At 40.2% G+C, this 23,435-nt stretch overlaps 1 protein-coding gene across 3 annotated transcripts in view; it reads right to left on the reverse strand.

The window, feature by feature from the left end:
* The window catches only part of gpm6ba (glycoprotein M6Ba), a 101,001-nt gene that overhangs the window by 2,280 nt on the left and 75,286 nt on the right, over positions 1–23,435 (reverse strand). For 2 of the 3 annotated variants that reach the window (XM_082165452.1, XM_082165451.1), the window contains exons 2-6: positions 11,093–11,279; positions 4,782–4,938; positions 3,677–3,845; positions 3,306–3,379; positions 2,519–2,584 (exon numbers count right to left, since the gene is read on the reverse strand). In XM_082165452.1, coding sequence (XP_082021578.1) covers positions 2,519–2,584; positions 3,306–3,379; positions 3,677–3,845; positions 4,782–4,938; positions 11,093–11,279 — 653 coding nt within the window. Of the gene's footprint in view, positions 1–931; positions 2,209–2,518; positions 2,585–3,305; positions 3,380–3,676; positions 3,846–4,781; positions 4,939–11,092; positions 11,280–23,435 lie in introns of those variants that run through there. The other variant, XM_082165453.1, reaches the window with a different exon arrangement.

A 23,435-nucleotide genomic window follows, 5' to 3' on the forward strand; every position in this document is an offset into this window, starting at 1 on the left:
TTGCCTGAGTTCCCTGTGCTTATTAGTTTCCATAGTTCCTAATTTTCCTTTGATTACTCGGTCTATTTAAGCCTTCAGGTCATTCAGTTCTTTGTTCGGTCTTGTTTACGTCTTTATGTGGTTGTTATACTATACTCCTGAAATCTCTTGTTGGATTATTATTAAAGACTGTTTTTGTTGTTTGCTCTGTTGTGCGCTTTATTGCAGCCACTTCACCCATTGAAGTTACAGCTAAATGTACATATTTTTTCTCAAATTATTTTTATAGTTTGGTTCAAACCTTCAATTTTTATGTAATATTAGAGCTGCATGATTCTGGATAAATTGAAAATCTTTTTTTTTTTTTTTTTTAAGAGAGATCATGATTCTCCCATAATTCTGAACAAAATAACATGTTATGTACAAGAGGTTCTGACAAAATGTTAATTGCAGCATAAAAATATTTAATTATTATCAATAAATATATTTTTTAAAATATGTTTAAAAAAATAACGATTCAATGACTAACTCAAAAAGACTTGGATGAATCAGCGTTTTTGAACAAATCTCTTGAATGACTGATTCAATGACATACATTTTTTTTTTAAAGTCACTTGTTGCCACTTACTGGTGTATTGATGTAATAATTGTGATAATTTGCATTATTGTAACAAATAATGATATTGTGTATTTGAAAAGACTGTGAAGCGGTTTCATACCTATACATGACAGCTGTTCTCTCTGGGTCAGCAACAGCGTCAACGCAGATTTAAATGTTTCGCTGTGATCATACTTGTCAAAGGTTTAATAGACAAAGCTGAATCATTGTCATTTAAGAACAAGATAGCCTGGGAGTTTAAATCAAAATTGTGATCTTTTAACGATAAAACGTGCAGCTCTATTTATTCATCAAAAATATTTATTTTCCCAAAACAAAAACATGCATACAAAGTTTGATTTGAAATTTTTTATAAAACCCACAATAATTTCAGCAGTCAGTAAAGCTAGCCAGAACGTTTTCTGCACATCAATACACGAAAATACTATTTTAACAAAATTGTGTCTTTTAATTGTTTTATGGGTAGTCTTATTTGCTTTTAGACAAACTGAACGAAACAGGTTTAAACCCATAAACCATGATTTTCAATTAGACCAATATTGAAAATGCCCTTTAAATACACTTTTTTTCAGTGTATCCAGCATCACATTAAATATTATTATTTCATGTGTTAGCATTTAGAAAATAAAAGATGATGTAAGAACTACTGGTGGTATCCAAAGAAAGGTTAAAAAAAAAAAAAAAAAAAAAAAAATTACCTGATCTATCAAATAAAAAGAAATGAACTTCTCAACAATAATTGTTTATTTCTTCTTTCAGAAAACAGGAACTATACTGGTTTGAGAATGATACAAAAGGCACATAATCTATATACTGTTTTAATTCTATAATAAACAGAATACTAAAGTAAGTAGTTGGATGAATCTAACAATAAAGGCTCTGAAAGATATTGCCATTTTTTTGTCATTTCCATGAATGCAAAACATCACATGAGGAGTTAAAAAGTACAGTCACACCCTTCACAGGTACATGTACAGTAGCATAAGTAAAAGTTTCATTTTTGAGCATTAATCTATCTGACTGAATTATGGACTACTGGTGCCTCAGGGTGAATATAATTCAATGGAAACATAATTATCAAATACTATGGTTTTTTTTTCTTCTAGTTTTAATCCTGTCCATTAGGTGTTGTTTGGACTGACAGAAGAGTTACATTCTCACTAAGCCTACTTAAATGTAATTTTCTCATTAACTGTAAATAAGATACATTATTCTGGATTGTACTTGATTAAATAGGTCCTAGATTAACACAGGTAAAAATGTATGGAAAACATTAAGTGAGTGAAATGTATTGTCCTTGTTTTGTCAAAAGATCACACTTTGTCAAACTAGTACAGAAACATTAGACAATAACATTAATATGCTCTACATTGTCTATACAATAAGTCCAATGCTATTAGAATGAACAATTCTCTATTTATTCTCTACCTTATTTTTTTCCTGACCTCTTTTACACTCTATCTCTTTTTCTCTCTATCTTTGAGAACAACTTTCACAGACTTTGCAGTTGCCCTCGTACAAAGAGCTCAAAATTTAGTGGCGTGACTGTGGTCGTAGCTCTTAAACTTCAACACAGCAAAGTTATACGTTGTGGCCATCACATAGATGAGCTGAATGGAAGAGAGACAAACCAGTGGGTGAGACCAAACATTGTTTTAGATGTACAGTAGCAACTTTACAACAGAAGTTGCACCACTTCCCCAGAAAAGCATGTACGCTAGGTCAATCTGTGCCTAAATATCCGGAACTGATGACAGCTAGAATATTGCAAAATAGTACCATGGCACTATATTGTACCATTTTCTCTACACATCAAAGCAATTCTTTACTAAGCAATTTTAGACCATTTTCAACTATTATTCTTGATTAAACAAGTTACTTAAGAAAACAATTAAATTAACATTTAACATGAAATCTTACCAGCGCGATCACAGTGGCACCAGCTCCAGCACAGGCAACAATATAAAGATGGTAGGACAGATAGAACTGCAATGAAATGTTATGCAATCCATTACTAGCTTTACTATGAAAAAACATAACAAACACAAGACAACAAAGTTGTATGTCATAAACGTGTAATCTCTGTATGTTTTGCAACAAAAATAAAATAATAAATTAAATTAAATTAAAGTAGACAGCTCCGTAAGCACGTCCCAGCCGGGTCCGTCACTTATTGGGTTATAAATCCTGGAATGTTTTCCTCAAAAACCTTAATTTATTTTCGACTGAAGAAAGAAAGACATGAATATCTTGGATGACATGGCGGTGAATAAATTATCAGGACATTTTAATTCTGAAGTGAAGTAATCCTTTAATAGAGACAGGCGAATCGCTGTCATTTAGGAATGAGATCATGATTTTTTTAATGATGAATCGTGCAGCTCTAGGAGATATACAGTAGTGACAACTGATATTTACATGCATTTTATGTCAGTAGTCTGCTATACTGTAATAAAAGAAATCTCATTAATTTACATTACAGGCTATCAGAGTTTCATCTTTTTGGCCATAGCCAAAATTTCATTTTCATTTCATATATAAATAACAGCAACTGCATTTTTTTTTTTATTTTTTTTTTTTAGTAAACAGTTACAAAAATTTAAACAACTTTTCTGAAAATTATTTCATGTCAGGCTTCACAGGGTTAAATAACTTCCTTCCAGTACATATGTGATGATCTTCAGGGACAAATGAGGTAAATCTTTACCTCACTAGTATTGCAGATGTCGCTTAGTGTGGACCCACAGGCTTTACCAGGGCTAGCGTTCCATGGGATGATTCCTGAAAATGATTACATGTATTACATACATTCATCTAAAAATTATAAAGAATACCAAAGCAATACACTTGAATAATTACATATTATTAAATGAAATGAATGGTTATATAGTTTGCCACTGGTAGGGCTTTCAGTAAATGCCAGGGAAGGAAATGGCTGATTGTATTTGTAAAAGGAAGTGTACACTAGTAAACATTCTATTAAAATCACTTACTTCTTACATTGTAAATTGATGTTGATTTTGCAAATCAATATAACCAAGTATTATCTAATGATTCAATCTCAAGGTTTTTTTTTACCATACTGCCGCACATCGACACAGATGTTGTCCACAGAGGTGAGATTGGCAATAGGGGACTTCATGGCACCACACGTGGTCCACATGTTATAAAAGAGGAAAACAGGCACCGCAGAGAAGCCAAAGATGCCTAGCCATCCCAATCCCAGAATGTAGGTGAGGAACACAAACTTCAAAAAAGAAAAAAGAGAAGTCTTGTTTAGGTTGTTGCAGTTAGACTCTCATGCTAAATATCCACTCAATATCCATATATCTAATTCATAATGAATAGAATAATCTCATAGTTTTGATCCTGTTTAAATCCTGCAGTGTATACAGAATGTGACCCAGAATGATGACCTATTTACCGCTGAATCACCTTGGATCTGTCGCCACTAGATTATCACAATCACTCATGTGAACATACACACATGATTCCCAGCTTAAAAAACATCACAAAGACTACACATACATACAAAGACACATCTATGGCCTGAAGGCTTTAAAGATGAATCCTACTGGACATCTGCAGCAATTATAGGAATTCGGGTACACTGCACTGATCGCGCCAGATCTGTGCTCAAGGGTTTAATGTTTATGGAGGGGGTAAATGTATTTGAATGAGCTTGTATATGTTTATGTAAAGCGTATTTTCCAACCCATGCTTATTGGGAAACTTTACCTGTGGCGACATTTCTGCAAAATGTTATTACGTTGCTTCTTGCACGTTTCATGACACATTTCACAAAGTGTAATGTCTAATGAGTACCGCTAAAAGTGCATTCAGTTTTATCTGAAACTGATGATGTGAATCTGGCAGCCTTGTCTTTCATTGGTTGGGTCTATATCACAGCAGTTCGAAAATTGTCTAGTGAGTGGCACTAAAAGGTTAATGCTCTATCAAGTGGGGCTGGTTATGTTATGCAAACATCAAAATGTATTAGTCTACAAATTATGCACTATGGCAAAAGTATTTTGAGGTCAAAACTTAGTATTGTCCAAGGAATGCTGGAAACTGAAACTGAATTTTATGTATGGGTACGTCTTTGGAGTTTTGCAGGTAGAGGCATGTTTTTCTACTGTGCCTTGTTTTGTATGTCCATGCTTTATGTGCGTGCTGGCTTTACCATGGCACTGATGCAGCGTCCACACACAGTCGTCTTGAACTCGCTGTGCATCTCTTTGACAGCACTGGTGGTGTAGAAGCCCTCAGCCAACAGGATGATGCCATATAGGAAGAAGAAGCAGGCGATTCCATAGATGATGTACTGTAAAATCTGAACCCTTCATAACAAAGGAAACATTTATTAATGTAAGAGGTGGGCAACAATCCCTCAAAATTGTAAAATATTTATATGGAGAAACGCCTCGGGGGGGGGGGGGATGTTTCCTCACATGTGTGCATGTTTCCTCCCCAAGGGGGGAAACATGCACATGGAGACACCCAGCCAACGCGAAAGCTGGCAGTGGTATAACTCTGGTGTTGATGTCAACGGCGCTGGAGGAACTCAGGGCTTCTCGGGGAAGCTCACCTGAGGAGAATATCGCACGTATCCAGTCCGAGGAGTGGAATGGCGAGCAAGCGAAGACACCTGAGCAGATCCTAGTACCGGCTAGTTGAAGCGAGTACACGAGAGGACACTGGCTCCACTTGGAGATTGTAGAATCTCGCGAATGTGTTGGGTGTCGCTCTGCAGATGTCTGTTAGCGAGGCGCCATGCGCTAGAGCCCAAGACGAAGCCACACTCTGGGTGGAGTGTGCCTTCACACCAAGGGGGCATGGTCGACCTTGCTGCTGGTATGCCAAAGCAATGGCGTCCACTATCCAGTGAGACCACCTTTGCTTGGAGAGAGCCTTTGCCTTCAGCTTCCCACCATAACAGACAGAGCTGGTCTGAGGTCCTGAAACACTGCGTTCTGTCTACGTAGGCACGGAGGACAAGTACTGGACAGAGCAGTGCCAAGGCTGGGTCTGCCTCCTCCAAGGGCAGCGCTTGCAGGTTCACCACCTGGTCTCGAAAGGGAGTGGTGGGAACCTTGGGACCGTATCCAGGCCGGGGTCTCAGGATCACGTGATAGGCCGGCCCGAATTCCAGGCACGCTTCATAAACCGAATATGCTTGCAGGTACCCTACCCTCTTGATGGAGGCCAATGCAACCAGGAGCGCTGTCTTCACTGACAGGAACTTAAGCTTGACTGATTGCAAAGGCTCAAAGGGAGCACTCTGCAGGGCGGATAGAACCACTGCGAGGTCCCAAGAGGGTACGAGAGGAGAGCGAGGAGGATTTAGTCTCCTCGCTCCTCTCAGAAACCTGATGACCAGGTCGTGCTTTCCCATGGACTTACCTTCGACTGCATCATGATGTGCGGCGATAGCGGCAACATACACCTTAAGGGTGGAGGGAGACAGCCTTCGCTCCAACCCATCTTGCAGGAAGGAAAGCACGACACTGATCGGGCATTTTCTGGGGTCTTCTCAGCGAGAAGAGCATCAGGTGACGAAGAGGTTCCACTTCAATGCGTAGGCATGTCTCGTGGGCGATGCTTTAGCGGAAGTGATGGTAGCCACCACCGGTGGTGGTAGGGTACTCAAACCTGCCTCGTCCCGTCCAGGAGCCACACGTGGAGGTTCCACAGATCGGAACAAGGGTGCCATAGGGTGCCCCGTCTCTGAAAAAGGAGGTCCTTCCTCCGAGGAATTGGCCAGGGAGGTGCTGTCGTGAGGAGTACTAGATCGGAGAACCAGGTCCAGGTGGGCCAATGAGGCGCAACCAGAATGACCTGCTCCTCGTCCTCCCTGATCTTGCACAGGGTCTGTGCAAGAAGGCTCACTGGGGGAAACACATACTTGCGGAGGCCCCGTGGCCAGCTGTGCGCCAGTGCGTCCGTGCCGAGCGTGCCCTTGGTCAGGGAGTAAAACAGGCTGCAATGGGAAGAGTCGTGGGAGGCAAACAGATCTATCTGTGCATCGCCGAACTGTTCCCAAATCAGCTGAACCATCTGGGGATGGAGTCTCCATTCTATGGGAAGAGGCTGAAACCGTGAGAGCTTGTCGGCTGCACGGTTCAGGCCTCCCGGGATATAAATGGCTCAAAGCGACCTCAGATGCTTCTGACTCCATAGGAGGCGGTGGCGGATGAGTTGCGACATACGGCGGGAGCGTAGACCACCTTGTTGGTTGATGTATGCTACTGTTGCGGTATTGTCTGAGCGGACTAATACGTGCTGGTTCTTGAGCAGTGCAGAGCCAAACGTACCACCAGCAACTCGAGGCAATTGACATGTCAAAGGTGCTGGGGTCCTGTCGAGGAGCCCGCAGCAGCATGTCCATTGCACATGGCACCCCAGCCCGTGGTGGAGGCATCTGTTGAGACAACAACATGCCTGGAAACTCGTTCTAAGGGCACTCCGGCCCATAGAAAGCTGAGGTTCGTCCACGGGGTGAAGGTCTGATGGCAGGTCAGAGTAACTGGTACTTGGAGCGTGCCTTGTTGCCATGCCCACCTCGGGACTCGACGGCGAAACCAGAGCTGAAGCGGTCTCATATGAAGCAATCCGAGCGGCGTAGCTGCGGATGCCATATGCCCCAGAAGCTTCTGAAATAACTTCAGTGGAACTGCACTCTTGCCCTCGAACTGTCTCAGGCAAGTCAGCAGTGACCGCATGAGCTCGCTCGTAAGCTGCGTGCACATGGCGACCGAGTCGATTTGCATACCGATAAAAGAGATCCTCTGCTCGTGGGAGAGTTTGCTCTTTTCCCAGTTGACCCGAAGGCCCAGACGGGCTAGGTGCCGGAGCACTAGGTCCCTGTGTTCCCAAACCTGGTCTTGAGAGTGAGCTAGGATTAGCCAGTCGTCGAGATAGTTCAGGACGCGAACCCCGTGTTGCCGTAGTGGCACAAGGGCTGCCTCAACGACTTTCGTGAAGATGCGAGGAGACAGGGCTAGCCCGAATGGGAGAACCGCGTACTGATATGCCCACCCCTCGAAAGCAAACCGCAGAAATGGTCTGTGTTGAGGAAGAATGGAGACATGAAAGTAGACGTCCTTCAGGTCAATCGCTGCAAACCAATCCTGTGGCCGCACACATCCTGTTGACCGTAACCCACCGGTTTTCTTGGGTACAATGAAGTAGGGGCTGTAGAAGCCGACCTTCATTTTGGCTGGAGGGACAGTCTCGATTGCACCCTTCGCCAGGAGGGCGCCCTCAGCGGCGAGCAGGCTGAGTGTTCTGTGCCGACAGCTGGGTGGAGGCAGCAGCGGGCCGTTGTGGCAGAATGTTTTATCGCCTCAGTCTGCTTCTGGGCGGTTGAGAACTGTTGGGCCGCGACCGCGCCGCCGAAAAGGCCAGTGTCGGATATGGGAGTGTCGAGGAAGCGGGTTCGCTCGGCATCTTGCATATCGGCCAGGTTGAGCCAGAGGTGTCTCTCCTGGACCACGTTTGTGGACATCACCTGGCCCAGGGAGCGTGCGGTCACCTTCGTCGCTCGGAGAGCGAGGTTGGTGGCGGCACGCAGCTCATCAAAGAGCCCCAGTGTACCCTTTGGCAGCGGCCCCGTTGAGGGAGGAAAGGCGGAGAAGGTCACCGAGCGATCGCAGGAAGTCAATGGTGGACGGGACAATGGTTCCACTCGTGCCCGATGCTCGCGGCTGCCCGGGAAAGCATGCGATGGACATGGTTTCCTAGTCTGGAGCGCCACCGAATGAGACGTGGGATGAAATATATTTTTGCAAGTTTAACATTTTTAAATGTACTTTTTTCCAGCATCATCATGATCAGAGTCACATGATCCTTCAGAAATTATTCTAATATGCTGATTTGCTGCTCAATTATTATTGGTGCTCAGTTATTAATAATGGTTCTTATATTATCAATGTTGAAAACAGTTTTTGCTGCTTAAAAATTTTGTTGAAACTGTGAGTAATGATTATATAAAATTTTGCTTTAGTATAATTTTCAGCACAATTAGGGCTCGGATTTCGTGACTGTCCCGAATTTTTCGGGACGTCTGGTCACCCTATCAGCAGGCAATGTGCACTCGCTGGAAATCGCTGTCACACCAACACCTGGAGAGAAGCTCGTTTCGAAGAGTGAAGAGAATGAAGATCTCAGGATGGCTTGTGGAGTGAAGAGTGGATCTTGGCTCCGAAGCGAAAAACATATCTCCATGTTGCCAGCGTACTTCCTTATATACCCATGGGGTGGGGCGGAGTTACGCTATGCAAATTCCGAAGACCCATGGCATTTCCTTGCCATTGGCTCGTTTTGTAATACTCGAAGGTGAGAGGCTTTCTAAGCAAAACCCTATTCGTCGTCACGACGTAACTCATAGTGACCACGAAACGGAACCGAGATTATTCAATTTCAACATCTTAGTTCTAACTCGCATGCATGAAAACAGATCAGTTTAGATAGAATGATACCACAACATAAAGGCATGGTTTATTTAAGATCACATTTGCCAGAGTTCCTGCTCTGTAAATAATTGTGGCAATGATTAATTGTATTTTGATGTGGGGGCTGCACATGAACTCTTGGCAGATTTTAGGTACTGTGTTTACTGCACACTGACACTGTATGTACACAGGAAATCAAAGGCCATTTGCTCCCAGTAAAGCTCAAGATGACATGATGGTACAGAAAGTACAGCCAGTTATTGGCTGGCACTCTAGAGGTAATTTCTCACCACATACTCACTCTTGAGCATGTCACTGTGTTCTAACATGTGGACATGAATTCACACAGGTAGACAATTATAAACTATAACACTACAATAAAGTTGTGCTAGTTAACGCATAGACCTAAGGTTGGTCTCTTTTTAAATAAGACACTCAGCAGATTTTTTAAGAAGTTAAAGCAAAAATTCAAAAGTTCAAGTGAAAAAAAGCTATAAAAATATACTTTAAAGCAAATGTACTGAACTAAACAGTTTAAATTTTATACAAAATATATATTTTACATAATAATTTGGACTCTTTTTCTGGAAAATCAAAGGCATATGTCTAACCAATATTGTATTCCAAATTTGAAGTTGATATCACAAAAAAATTGTCTGCTAAAAGGATTTAAAATACCATTTTCAAGGTAAAGCAATGTCCAATTTCAAAACGTTTTTTACAGGATGAAAGTATTTAAAGGTGCTCTAAGCGATGTTGGGTGAAGTCACTTCTTGTTGACATTCAAAGTATTGTCAAACAAAATGGAGGCTAGCTCGACCCTCCCTCCTCCTCATCCCGTCCCCTCCCCCTCCCTTCCGTGCGTCCTGAAACAGTCATGAACCATTTAGAAAAACCAAACTGGATTTACCCACCTGTCCAGCAAAAACAGAGCTACCTGAATGTTGGATTGGAAGCCCTTCTGCCGACGAAGTTCTCGCCACCTTTTGAACACTTTTCCGATGCAAATTCGGGACTTTGCGCGTTCCTTCTCCTTTTCCCTATTCTTTGTTATTTGTTCATTGGAACGTTGTGTGTCGGCCATATCAAAATTCTCAAGAATATATATTTTTAACGTTAGTCGTTGTCCTTGTCTAGGACATCTCTCCTCTAGCTAACTTCCCTCTTCATGCTTCTCTCTCCTCCACTCCCCACATCCCCCCCTTCATGTTCATGCGCACTAACCCCCCAACCCCCACCCCCAAGTCATTCTTGTCGGTTATTGGCTGGAACACTGTTTGTTATGTTTCGTGGTCCAGGCTGGGCCAGTTTGTTTTTCTTGTCGTTTGTGGAGCCTGTGCTGTCTACAGAGACCACGTTTTTTTACAGTGTGTTCAGGGGACAGGCAGCTAGCGGATAGTGAGGAGATGTTTGCTGTATGTGACAAAAAAATGTTTTGGCCTAAAAAATGCGTGACATCGCTTAGAGCACCTTTAAGCTTTCAAATTATATCTAATTCATGATGATTACTAAAATACATGACATGGGGAAAAAAAGGCAATAAAAAGCACACAAAGTGTCCCGCTACCGAAACACTGACAGTTGACAGGCTACCTAACATGAACTATCAATGAGCAATACATTTTTGACAGTATTTTGTAATCTTTGTTCAAGTAAAAGTTTAGAAAAACAATTGTTCATTGAAAGATCATGGTAGCTCAGGTCCATTAAATAATATTAACAGATACAACTTTCGATTCTAATAATGTATAAGTAAATGTTGAAATGAACATTAACTACAATTAATAAATGTTTTAGAAGTATTTTTAATTGTTAGTTTATATGTTAACTAATATTAACAAATGGAACCTTATTGTAAAGTGTTACCAGATAAACGAGATCAAGATTTGCTTTCTTTCATCTCTTTATACCCTAGTGTAACAATTATAACACCTCAAGCACCTCACAGTAGCAATCTAAACATATGGACACAGCTATCATTGGGGAATTACTGTATCTGTGGTATTTGAATTATCATGGCCATTTATACGAGCACACTTACACATCAATGAGGGTAGCATGGTCGGAGGTGATGCGAGAAAAGTGGTTTTCCACCATGGTCACAGTGCCCGTAAGTGCCACATGCCCACAGCCGCAGAACAGAGCCACACCCGAAAAGCACAAGATGGTGGCCACCAAAGAGGCATAGGGGACACCGCCCAGACACTTGATGCAACACTCGAAGCAGCCTGTAGGGGGAGAAAAATAAATGTTGTGTTTTGTCGGAATTCGCTCCAGCAAATGCTATGTGTTACTTTGATTTTTTATTTTTTTTTGCTGTGCATAATCACGCATATATTTTAAGTATTGTTTTTGAACACTGAACATATTGAGTGTGGGTTGTATTACTCTTATTGATACAGATTTAGATTTCTAAGACCACATGAAATATAACAGACAGATAATTTTTTATATATTTTATATTGCTTTAGCGACATTTCCTTTGACACCAGAGAGGAGTAAGTTCATGTAGTTGGTGTTTTGACACCTCATTGAGACAAAATCATGTCATATGAAATCAGATGCCCATCGGTGACAATCCATCTTCACGCTCATGGTCATATGACATGGGGTGAGACTGTTACTGTAAGATGAAGAGTTTAATTATAGACACTTCCAAATGCATTTCAATGAATAGATTTTAGCCAAAATTGAAAGGAAATTTGAAAATACTAGTATTTGTATCTATAGTGGCACTTAGAACAGGCGAAATACAACATTTACAATGAGGATTCTGGAAATTGTAATTCTCTTCTATCTTAAGCACTGCCCTTTAGTGATCAGCTGATATCGATTTATTTGATGTCCGGTATAAATCACACGCATAACACTTGCTCAAACACAATTTATATTTATTTTACTTAATATTTACTGAATTGGAAATAAATAAAATCTGTAAAAAAAAAAAAATGAAATAAAATAAAAGTTTGTGCATACTGGAAATCATCATATTTAAAGGAATATATTAATATCATATATTCAAAGGAAGACAAGGGAACACTTAATTTTACATACAGCACACAGTGAACATGACATGAATAGGATATAGTGGCCAACTGGACAGAAAGATAGATAGCAGTTTGAAATCAAGGATTTAAAGATTGTCTTAAACTCTCCTGTCCGCATCCGATTTAAGCTATTTTTAAGGTCCAAAACAACCTTATTTTAAATTATCTTATTTATCTAAATTATTATTAGTCAACATAATGTAAAAGGAAAAACAATACAATATATCATACAGTAATAACATATAATATGTATAATAACGTGTAATATAATAACTTATAAGACAGAACTGTTAAACAGAGAATGTAAATTAAAGAAGACGGAGAATAGGAGTACTGTGTGCTCAGGCGCTGGCATTCTCAGGGCTATCAAAATAAAAGTTCCACTTCCGACACATTGGCCAAACAGAAAAACGTATCAGTCGATGGTGATAATAAGCAAATGTCAAATATCAGCCAATATAGTGGCCTTGGCGATATATCAGTCGACCACTACTGCCCTTTAAATGCGTGAACATGTAATGTTTCATACTCTATTCATATCTTCTGAAGAGGATTCTGTGCACAGTGAAGTCCCTGCCAATAAATGTTGTTCTCTGCCTATGTATCTTCTTCCGAAGACATTAAACAACTTAAACTCCCCCACATACATTAAGAATGCATCATCTCATGTTTAAGAGATGGACTGCAACTTATGATCTGTAGACATCTATGTTATGCAAAAAAAGAGTGTTGAGTGTGTGCCTGAGAAACTACATTTCATTCCCCAGTGGTACCCAATGTTAATATTTTAATGAATCAATAATTTATTAATTTGCATAGAAATGTTTACAGTTATACGTTTGATATATACCATAGTACTGAATGTTTACCATATTAATGTACCATATTACCATAGTATTTGGTCAGAACCCTTTTTTTTTCTTTTTTTGCAGGTGTACTAAATTTCGGGGGCTAAATGTATTTACAGATGTTGGTCATACTTTGGTTTACCATACTGTCTGTTACTGTTTCCAAATGTTCAGAACTGTACAAAAAAAAAAGCAATTAATAGGGATTATGACTGAATGGGGGTCCTTGGAAAGTCATGAAGAGCACGCCAGCAGGGTCATTCCTGACATCAATGGGCCTTCTGACCCTCCTGTCACACACTCACATTAGAGATGCTAATTCCTTTTTACAGTGAACAGAACTTGTCTGAATATGCATAACCATCTGTTCCACACTGCACACTGCTATACCTACTACAACAGCTGCTGCTCAGATCATAACAGACCATTTAAAGAGAGGTAAAACGGTTTCTCAACATGAAGAGGATGATTGTAGCAGTTATCTGACAGCAATATGAAATTTCATTTAATGTGTGCCATGGTTAGATCAGGAGCGGTCATAAAAGAACATATGGCTACTGTAGTTAAGTTTGTGAATGAGACATGCCAGGTTAAGATAGGAACAATTATTTTAATCTCTTTAACCCATATCTTTCCCAGGCTCATTAGGAAACAGTGCCACTTGTTATTTGTGTTCTCATGCTTTACTGCTGATTTTGTCAACAAAAAAAATCACAGATACTAAATTTTAAAATAAAATAACAGTTTTTCATTGTCATTTATGGCAACCTGACATGATGTGACATTCATGGATGGCATAACATTCCTAACATTATACTTTAAAGGAGAACTCCGGTCAATTTTAACATTGAGCAAATTTTGTATTAAAATTGAATACAAAGTGCTGTCAGTACAGAGAACAACGACAAAAATCGGTGTTGCCTACACCGTGTTATCCTGTTTTTAAAATTTGCACCCTGTTGACTTCAATGGGGCACGTTTTAAATCTGCTTTTAGCCTCTTAACATCCTTGATGTGTCATTACAAGTGCCCAGCCATTGTGAGTGATTCCTTCAGAGTGAACGCGGTGAATCTGACTGCAGTAGATGTGAAAGATATGAATAAAAATGAAGTTCATAGATACTAAACCTATGCGCGTGAACTCGACAATCGACTACTGTGGACTTCGACCGAAAACAGAAAGAAAATACAGGTATGTGCGCTGGCTGAATTAACTTCATTTTTATTCATATCTTTCACATCTACTGCAGTCAGATTCACCGCGTTCAGGGCCGGCTCTAGGTTATTTGGTGCCCAAGGCGAGAGTGCATTTTGTTGTTTTATTCAAATGATCATAAATTCAAATGATCATAATTTACTCTCTCAAGTTGTTTTAAACTTGAATAAGTTTCTTTCTTCTGTTGAAAATAAAAGTTATTTGGAAGAATGTGGGTAACCAAACAGTTGATATACCCCAGTGACTACCATAGTATATTTTTCTCCTATGGAAGTCAATGGGGACCAGCTATACTGTTTTGATAGCCACATTCTTCAAATTATTAATATTAGAAAAATATTAGAAACTATTAGAAGGAAATTAAACAGGTTTGGAACAACATTAGAGTGCGTAAATGATGAGATAATTTTTATTTTTGGGTGAACTATCCCTTTAAGGACAAGCGGCAGCGTGTTTACTATTGCTACTGTCTCTTTAAGAGCTGCGCGCGACGCGTCTAATATACACGCATTTGACAAGCAGATTTTCTCTCAATTTTCTCAAGTTTGCTTTCACTTTAGACATAACCGACTTTGTTTATGTAAACCTTGTGTGTATTTAACAGTATAAGCACAATAAGACTCGAAAGATAACTTAGTCCAGTATCAAGGCACTGGTAGACAGGCTTTTAGTGCATGTGAGCTTCACATGTACGCGCTGAGAAACGCACACGTTAGAACAGTGCATCAGCACGCGAATTAAATGTTTAACCGACAAGGCATTAAAGCACATGCAAATATGAACTTTTGTGAACTGCAGTCCCGTTCTGCTGCGTTAACATTTTATGTGAATATACGTCGCGTTGTACAGTATGTTGGGACAGAGGCGCCAGAACAGATATAATGCACGATTCTACGATATTTCTTCAAAAGCAGATCGTGGAGACATTTTAATCGTCCACGATCAAAAATCGTCATATTGCACACCCCTAATTTAAAGCGCTAAAACCAGCTGTGAGATGTTTTCGCGCCACTCCCGGTTGCTGAGCAACGCGCGTGAGTTTGACAGCTGCCTGTCAGAGTGACTCAGTCGTTTTTTAGGATTGTAATATAATCTAGTAAAAGAAATGGACAAATACAAGCAGTGTGTGGACAGTGCACAGTAAAAGTGTACAGCGTGTGCGCAGCTTTCATAATATGATACATACATACAAATTAACTTTTTTTTTTTTTTTTTGCAATTTTGCGCCCCGTCCAGCAGATGGCGCCCCAGGCGGCCGCCTGTGTCGCCTGTCGGCAAAGCCGGCCCTGACCGCGTTCACTCTGAAGGAATCACTCACAATGGCTGGGCACTTGTAATGACACATCAAGGATGTTAAGAGGCTAAAAGCAGATTTAAAATGTGCCCCATTGAAGTCAACAGGGTGCAAATTTTAAAAAGAGGATAACACGGTGTAGGCAACACCGATTTTTGTCGTTGTTCTCTGTACTGACAGCACTCCAAATTTACAAAAAAATTAGCTCAATGTTAAAATTGACCGGAGTTCTCCTTTAATGACATTAAACTACTTAATGAATTATACCAGAGTTTTACTTTTAATAAAAATAAATTAAAATGCTTTCACTGAAGTTTTTTTTTCTCTGAAAAGGCACAAAAAAATAAATAAAATAAAAATAAATCCCCCACTTTCTGTTCACTGGTATAATTGCTACACTTTCCTGCCTTTTAAAGGAATAGTTCAAAAATGAGAGTTCTGTCATTGTTATGACGTTCCAAAGCTGTATGACATTCTTTGGAACATAAAAGAAGATTTATTTAGGATTTATTTATTTTTTGTCCATATTTATTTTTTGTCCATTTTTAATGGTCACTATTTGGTTTGGTTGTCGACATTTTTTTAAATATCTACTGAAGAAAGAAATGCATACAGGTTTGCCACAACATGCAGGTGAATAAATGAATAGAAATAACTCTTTAACAACAATCTTTCTAACATTAGGTTTGTGGGTGTGACATAAAAGTCTACATGGTCCAAACACAAATTTTGACTTATGATGGGACAATCACAGTCACTAGAGTGATTTATTTATTTATAGATTTTATTTCTTGGCACAAGGTTCAAAAACTTAATGTTGAATGGTGTGGTAATATTTGCTCGGTTTAATTTTGTATTGTTTTTAAAAATATCTTTTTTTGAGGTTGTCCATTTCATGGGTTATTTTGTTTGTGTGATTTATTATGAGCCAGAATTTACCTCAGACTTTAACCCAGTATATTAAAATAATGATTGGTATTTTGAATTCAGGATTGGTGGTAATAGTCAACGGAGAAAAAAAAAAAAAGAAGCTCATCTCAATATTTGTTGAGTCTCTCTGTGGTCTGTGGACACACCACAGTGTCATTGTCAGGGTTATGTTTATGTCTGTTTAGTTGTGTTTTGGTATCATTTCCATTGTGTTCTCTGTCCCTATTAGACTGACCGCTGTTCACTAGCTTGTTCCCTAAGTACGTTCACCTGTTGTTAATTATTTCCCTCGTTATCTGTGTATATTTAAGCCCTTGGGTTCCTCTGTTCTTGGCTCCACTTTGATGTTTGATGGATGCATTTTATGAGTTTCTCCTTTGATTTATTATTAAATACTGTTTGTTTCTCTGAATCTCCTGCTTCTTGCGTAATACTGAAGCCAAACGTTACAGTCCATGGTTACCATCATAATTGGGCATAAGCAAGAATATAATGAATTTTCAAAGTAATAATAATGAAAATTCTTGATAATTTCAGGCATAAATGGCACTTTTCCCTGATAATGGGAAATGTCACACATGCAAGTTTAGTTGCATCAGCCAAATATTTGGATATGTAATATTCTTCAACCAATCACATTTGTTATTATTTTCAATGCTCATGCAAACTCATTTCTATGAGTTAACTGCTTAATTAAACAGTAGTGTTAGTCGTACGTCAGGTAAACCTGAAGAACAGAGACAATAGATAAAGGGAAGATACAAGCTGCTTGTGACTTACAGTGCTTATATAATGCTTGTTAAAAATAGCTTCAAATACACACACACACACAGAGAGAGAGAGAGAGAGAGGGGAAAAAAGAAGACTTTTTGCATGCTCTTGCATGTGCCACTGGTGTTTCCATGACAACCTTGTGCAATTGGTCTCCTCAACACCTCATAATTGCAGCCATGTGAAAATCTTTGGGATATCTAACTGCTTTAGAAATCCTTTCCTTTTCTTTCCAAAAAAAGAGAGTGTTTTTGGTTCACTGACTTTGTATTTTGTATGCAATGTACACTGTTACTGATTATTCCATTGCAGTTATCAAAACCATTTACACTGTAGTGATAATTCTGAGTATGCCTATCAAATATACAAATGTAAATGGTCTGTTTTGAAAGTAATCTCAAACCTGGAGGTTCTGCAGAAATACGTTGGTCAGGAACTTATTTCTGTTTTGCCAGGGAGTTCTGAAAGAGGAGATAAAGCTCTGAGAGAAGCAGTTGTGCAATCGTGTTGCATAATAAATCTATCCCATTAATATTAATGAGCTAATGACTCAACCCAGAGGTGTTGAGATGCTGCCTGACACTGTAGATAAATTCTGGCCTACACTAAAGCTTCTAGTGGTGCTGACAGAAGCTTCAGTATGACATGGTCAGACTGAATACAAATACAGAAATGAAAAGTACTAAGTGAACCACCAAAGCTTTTGACTTTTCAAAATTCACTGGGCTAAAAAAGTGCACTCACTCAGAGCTTCTTAAGAGCCTGTGTTGAGGACCTCCAGTGGGCATCTATGACAGTGCCCAAACCATTCTCCATTTATCAACAGTGTTTAAGAGCTTTAATGGGCCATAGACAGGCAGAACAGGGCAGCCATAAAGGAAATCAATGAGCTATTCATTAGTGTAGAATTCAGAACGCAAAGATTACGCAGGTCATCGCTCTCCTTCTCTCCACTTATCTTTCTCCCTCATCTCAGAAAATACATTTCACAACTTCATACAAAAGTCATAAAGCTTTGCACAACATCATTTTATTGTGTTTGATTAACACTGCAAACATGTAACTTAAAAAATAAAAACGGTAGCAGCTGGAGATTCGAGAACCCTGCATGATGAAACTGAAAGATCTATGATGTTCTACTGAGATGAGCTCCTTACTGATACATTTTTTTTATTCTTTGGACCAACTTACTGTAATTTGTAAGGGGGCAAAGATTTTACTTTTCTTAAATTATATTTATGTTTTTGTTCAAACCTTAAATTAAAATCTGATTTAATATTCATCAAACATATTTATTTTCCCAAAGACAATAACATTCATACAGAGTAAAACTATTATTTATTATAAAGACCTACCATGCTTAATCAATATATTTTCTTAAGTTATAAGCCAACATGTTACTTATTGTAGGTCAATAAAAAACTTTTTGGATTTTTAAAACTTAACTTCACCATAAACAAAAGCTAATTTAGCTATAATTAGAATTTTTATTAAAACTAAAACATTTTGTAAGTTCATGTTTAATGGAGAGAGAGAGAGAGAGAGAGAGAGAGAGAGAGAGAGAGAGAGAGAGAGAGAGAGAGAGAGAGAGAGAGAGAGAAAGGCAGGAGTTTCACAAGTTGAACAGACCTAGATGGGTAATGGTTTGGAATTGCTTTGGTCCACCCCCACCTCATCGGCCACACCACTGCCAGATGCAGCTGCTATGACTGCAATTTGTTATATTAATTTATACATGTAGCTGGAAGGCAGCAACAGCTGTTAAAAATGTAAAAAAAATGCTTCAAATGTAAAACCAGCCAAACCTTGATGTGTATATGGTCCACCAATAATAAATCAGTAAATGATTAGAAAGTGGCTTAATGCAGTGTTGCTCTTTCTGAGCATGCAATCACATCAAATCCATGAATTACTCCATTAGGGTAAATAAGTTTTACCCCCTTTTCCCAGAAATGTCCAAAGATGCAAAATACATTACAATGTGATATACAATTAAAGATAAAGCTGCAAACCACTACATAGTTTCAGGATAAAACAAAAGGCTCTCTGCTCTGCAAAACATGTATGTGTAGTGAATGGGTTGTTGCTCCTCTGTGAGATCTTCTGCACTGATGAGCAATCAGAGTGAGCGCTTTCCTCACAACCTCTTTTCAGAACAGTACAGTAGATCCTCTGCCAGAGAGTTTAGCAAGGTTTTCTCAAATGAAACAGGGAGTGAGAGAGACGGAGAGATAGAAGACAGAAAATAAAGAATGAACACATTTTTTTGGCCCGGGGGCTGGTGAAAAGTGGTTGCTATGGCAGCATGCTACCCACGACCCAGTTGAGTGCACCCACATCTGACTGTCTCCGCAATGCCACGGTTTCTACACGCTTCCCACTCATACACTACCCTAGGCCTAGGGGAAAGTGTGTGTGTGTGTGTGTGTGTGTGTGTGTGTGTGTGTGTGTGTGTGTGTGTGTGTGTGTGTGTGTGTGTGTGTGTGTGTGTGTGTGTGTGTGTGTGTGTGTGTGTGTGTGTGTGTGTGTGTGTGTGTGTGTGTGTGTGTGTGTGTGTGTGTGTGTCTGTGTGAATAACCCTGACCTGAACTGTGATTACTGTTTTTGTCACAACATTTGAACCCCACTGGCTTTCATTGTATGAACAAAAATCACTGAGATGATTTGTGATCATACCATCACCACCACCACCACCCCCACCACACACACACACACACACACACACACACACACACACACACACACACACACACACACACACACACACACACACACACACACACTCCGTCTCCTTTTCTGTCAAATGTGGAATATAGCCTACAAAGTCGAACTACAGCTCTTCCTGTATTAAGATTAAGATTAAATTAAGATTAAGATTAAATGTAATCTTAATATTTAAGCATTGATATCCCAAGCATATTAATTAACAACACATTGTGTGAAATTTTTTTACAAGAATCCGAATATCTTAATTTAAACATTGGTGAATATTTAAAGGGTCATGTGCAAATTTCTGCTATAGGCCATTCCTTTTTAGGAGTGGCATATTAATTTGTAGGCCAATTTTCTGTGCACTCTGAGAATAATTCTCTCTTAAGCGAGAAAAACACTGACACAATGTCAGTTTCGGTAGAGACACAGCCGATCTATTCAAGCTGTTGGAGCCCTGCCATCTCTCTCTGCCCTTATGGCTCATTATACATTTCTCTTTAATGTTTGCCACTGGCAAAATGTCCTATCTTTGCCCCATGTGCAAAGACTATATACTGTACGCCTGTAAATTCACTCACTGCATTAAAGATCTTTAGATCGAATGATGCACATGCTCAAACAAAGCACCACAGAACAGATCTGTCATGTTATAGCTTGAATAACAATAAGCTTAAGGTTACACATAATTCCAGGTCCTTTCAGTTAGAATCCTTCATAAAACCAGGTATTAATGTAGAATTTAAGTGTAGTTAAATATCATATATTTCATATTCGGATCACATTAATGACCAGGCAAAGTTGTATTTACAATTGGGAAACTATGGGTTTTAGATGATACAGGTTGTGATGTGGAAAGAGAGTGTTGATATAAAACACGAATATAAAACAGTGGTGTTGTGATTGGTCAACCACTTCAATCGTGTTTAGAATGCCCCTTAACATAACCACGAGTTTCAACAAACTACTAACGCAACTCAACCATGACTTGTCCTTTTTTCTTTTTCTTTTTTCTTTTTCATATGCCTTGAGTGGGAATTTATTAAATGAGGAATATTGTGATGTACATTCCCAGAAGAAACATCAAGACTACAGTCAAGGCGTTTCAGGGAGTTGAGAAACAGTGCTTACTGATAATAACTCACTTTTGAGTGGACTTAGTGCTTTGTAATTTCGCAGACCATTTTCATGCTCAAACAGCAACGTTACACACTAAAGATAGTTAAAAATGTAAAAAATAAAAAAAATAATTTAATGCTGGACAATATTTTGCCTTGATTGCACAGCATACCATAATAACGAATGCACTTAGAAGTAGAAAGCCCTTAAAGGAAGCATAAGAACATCCAGGTTTACAGAGTAACCAATGAAAATGCTGTTCCAATGGACAGACACCTCACACAACCAATTACATTGTCTATAATTCTTTACATTTATATAGCGCTTTTCTTGTTACTCAAAGCGCTTCACATATGGAAGGGGGGAATCTCCTCAACCACCACCAATGTGCAGAATCCACCTGGATGATGCAAAGGCAGCCATATTGCGTCAGAATGCCCACCACACACCAGCTTACTGGTGGAGAGGAGACAGTGATGAAGCCAATCAGTAAATGGGGATGATTAGAAGGCCATGATGGACAGAGGCCAATAGGCACATTTTGGCCAGGATCTAGGATTATATGAATTAAATTTGCCAAGCCACAGTCAAAAAAGTATCATCTCCCACACATATTCACTCTTCTACCAACCTATTTTGTGGGATACAGTTTGAATTGAGCTTGTTTTAGTGACTGATCAGAAATCAGTTTAGATATCTTATGATAGTTAAGCAATGATTTTTGAGTGGAGGAGGTTAGGTAGGATTGCTGTGAGACCCTGCTGAGAGACAGACAGTGAAAAGTGAAATGGTGTGAGTAAATGGCCATTATTAAAGGGATACTCCACCGTTTTTTCATATTAAACTATGTTATTCTCTTAACTAAGACGAGTTGATACATACCTCTCTCATCTCAGTGCGTGCACTTAATCGCTCTGGCACGCGGCGACACTTTGATAGCACTCAGCTTAGCCCAGTATATTCAATGGTATCTAACAGCAATGAATTTAGAAGTGACCAACACATCAACGTTTTCCCTATTTAAAAACAGTTACACGAGTAGTTATACGACCAAGTAGGGTGACACAAAATAAAACGTGGCGCTTTTCTAAGCGGGTTAAAAAGGATAACTATAATGTATGGCGGAATAGCACTTTTTGGAATACTTCGACTCGGCGCAGTAAAAAGTCACGCCTGATCCTCTTCCCACTATTGACAGAAGTCATTTTTCTGAGAGCTACCTCTTTGTGTACCACACATTTCTGTACCACGTGGCCGCTGTACCACCTGACCACTGCAGATTTAAGGTGTGTTCGACTTGAAGTGGCATCGATCGATCGGTGTATGACATTAAAGTACGGGAGAATGATTAGAAAGCATACAGAGCTTTATTTATGGTAATTACAAAATAATATCCGCCCTATAGGAGGAGCGGACTATAACCTGATCGACCTGTGGTCCGCGGATCCAATTCCCGCCCAAGTCCCCACCCACACATCATCTTCTTCGCCGGTCCCATCCAGAAGTCTTCCGTCCTCATCCCTGCCTGTCATCCTTATCCCGTCTCCATCGCTGGTCACGACCAGCCCCCTGCATCGGCTCGGCTATAGGCAGAATCCTCTGCTGCACCTCGAGCCTCCAGGTCCACACCACCACCTCGTCCTGTCAGCCCGTCACCCTCACCTCGACCTACCACTCTTTCATCACCTCCGCGGTCCATCTGCCCGGAAGCTCCGCTGGGCTCGATCGCCACTCCAGGTCGCCCTTCAGCGGTCGACGTCCAGCTACAGCCACGAACTTCCGGTATTCGGGCTGCACCCTCACCCTGCACCCCTTCGGCACCCCTGGACTCCTCCCTTCCTCTGACCTCCCTGTCGGCCTCCCTCACCACATCGTCACCCCAGTCATCCATCCCCACGTCACCGCCTCAGTCCTGCTGGTCAATGGCTCAGCTCCCGTCTTCCGGGTCTACAGTGTCGCCATTGTCCATCAGCCGCTCGTCAGCCACCAGGGTTCCGCCTCCGCCAATCGGCCCCAGGGTTCCATCCGCCCCCTCTGCCTGGACTCCACCCTGGTTCCTCCCCCCGTCTGCGCCACCATGGTGCCCGTGGCCAACGCCTCCAGGCTCCAGTCCGTCCCCAGCTCCGCGCCCTCCGCCAAAAACTCTGCCTTTTTCTGCTTTTTTTACTTTTTGTTTTCATCACGGCGCGAGGACACGCAATTCCGAGGGGGGCGTAATGTCACATTCTGTTCTGTCTTGTTTGCACCTGTTCTTGTTTAGCCCTGATTAGTTAACCTTCATCCACCTGTTTTTAGTTAGTTCTCTCGTTTACCCTGTGTATATATTCTCCCATTCAGTTCTGTTCCGTGTCGGTTATTGTTCGTGTGTTCATGATTATGCATACACGCTGTTACATTAAATCTTATCATTTGAAATAATCTTCGTCTGCCTGTTTCATCTGCCAAGCCGT

The sequence above is a fragment of the Leuciscus leuciscus genome (assembly GCF_965113295.1).
Source record: "Leuciscus leuciscus genome assembly, chromosome: 3".
Lineage (NCBI taxonomy): Eukaryota > Metazoa > Chordata > Actinopteri > Cypriniformes > Leuciscidae > Leuciscus > Leuciscus leuciscus.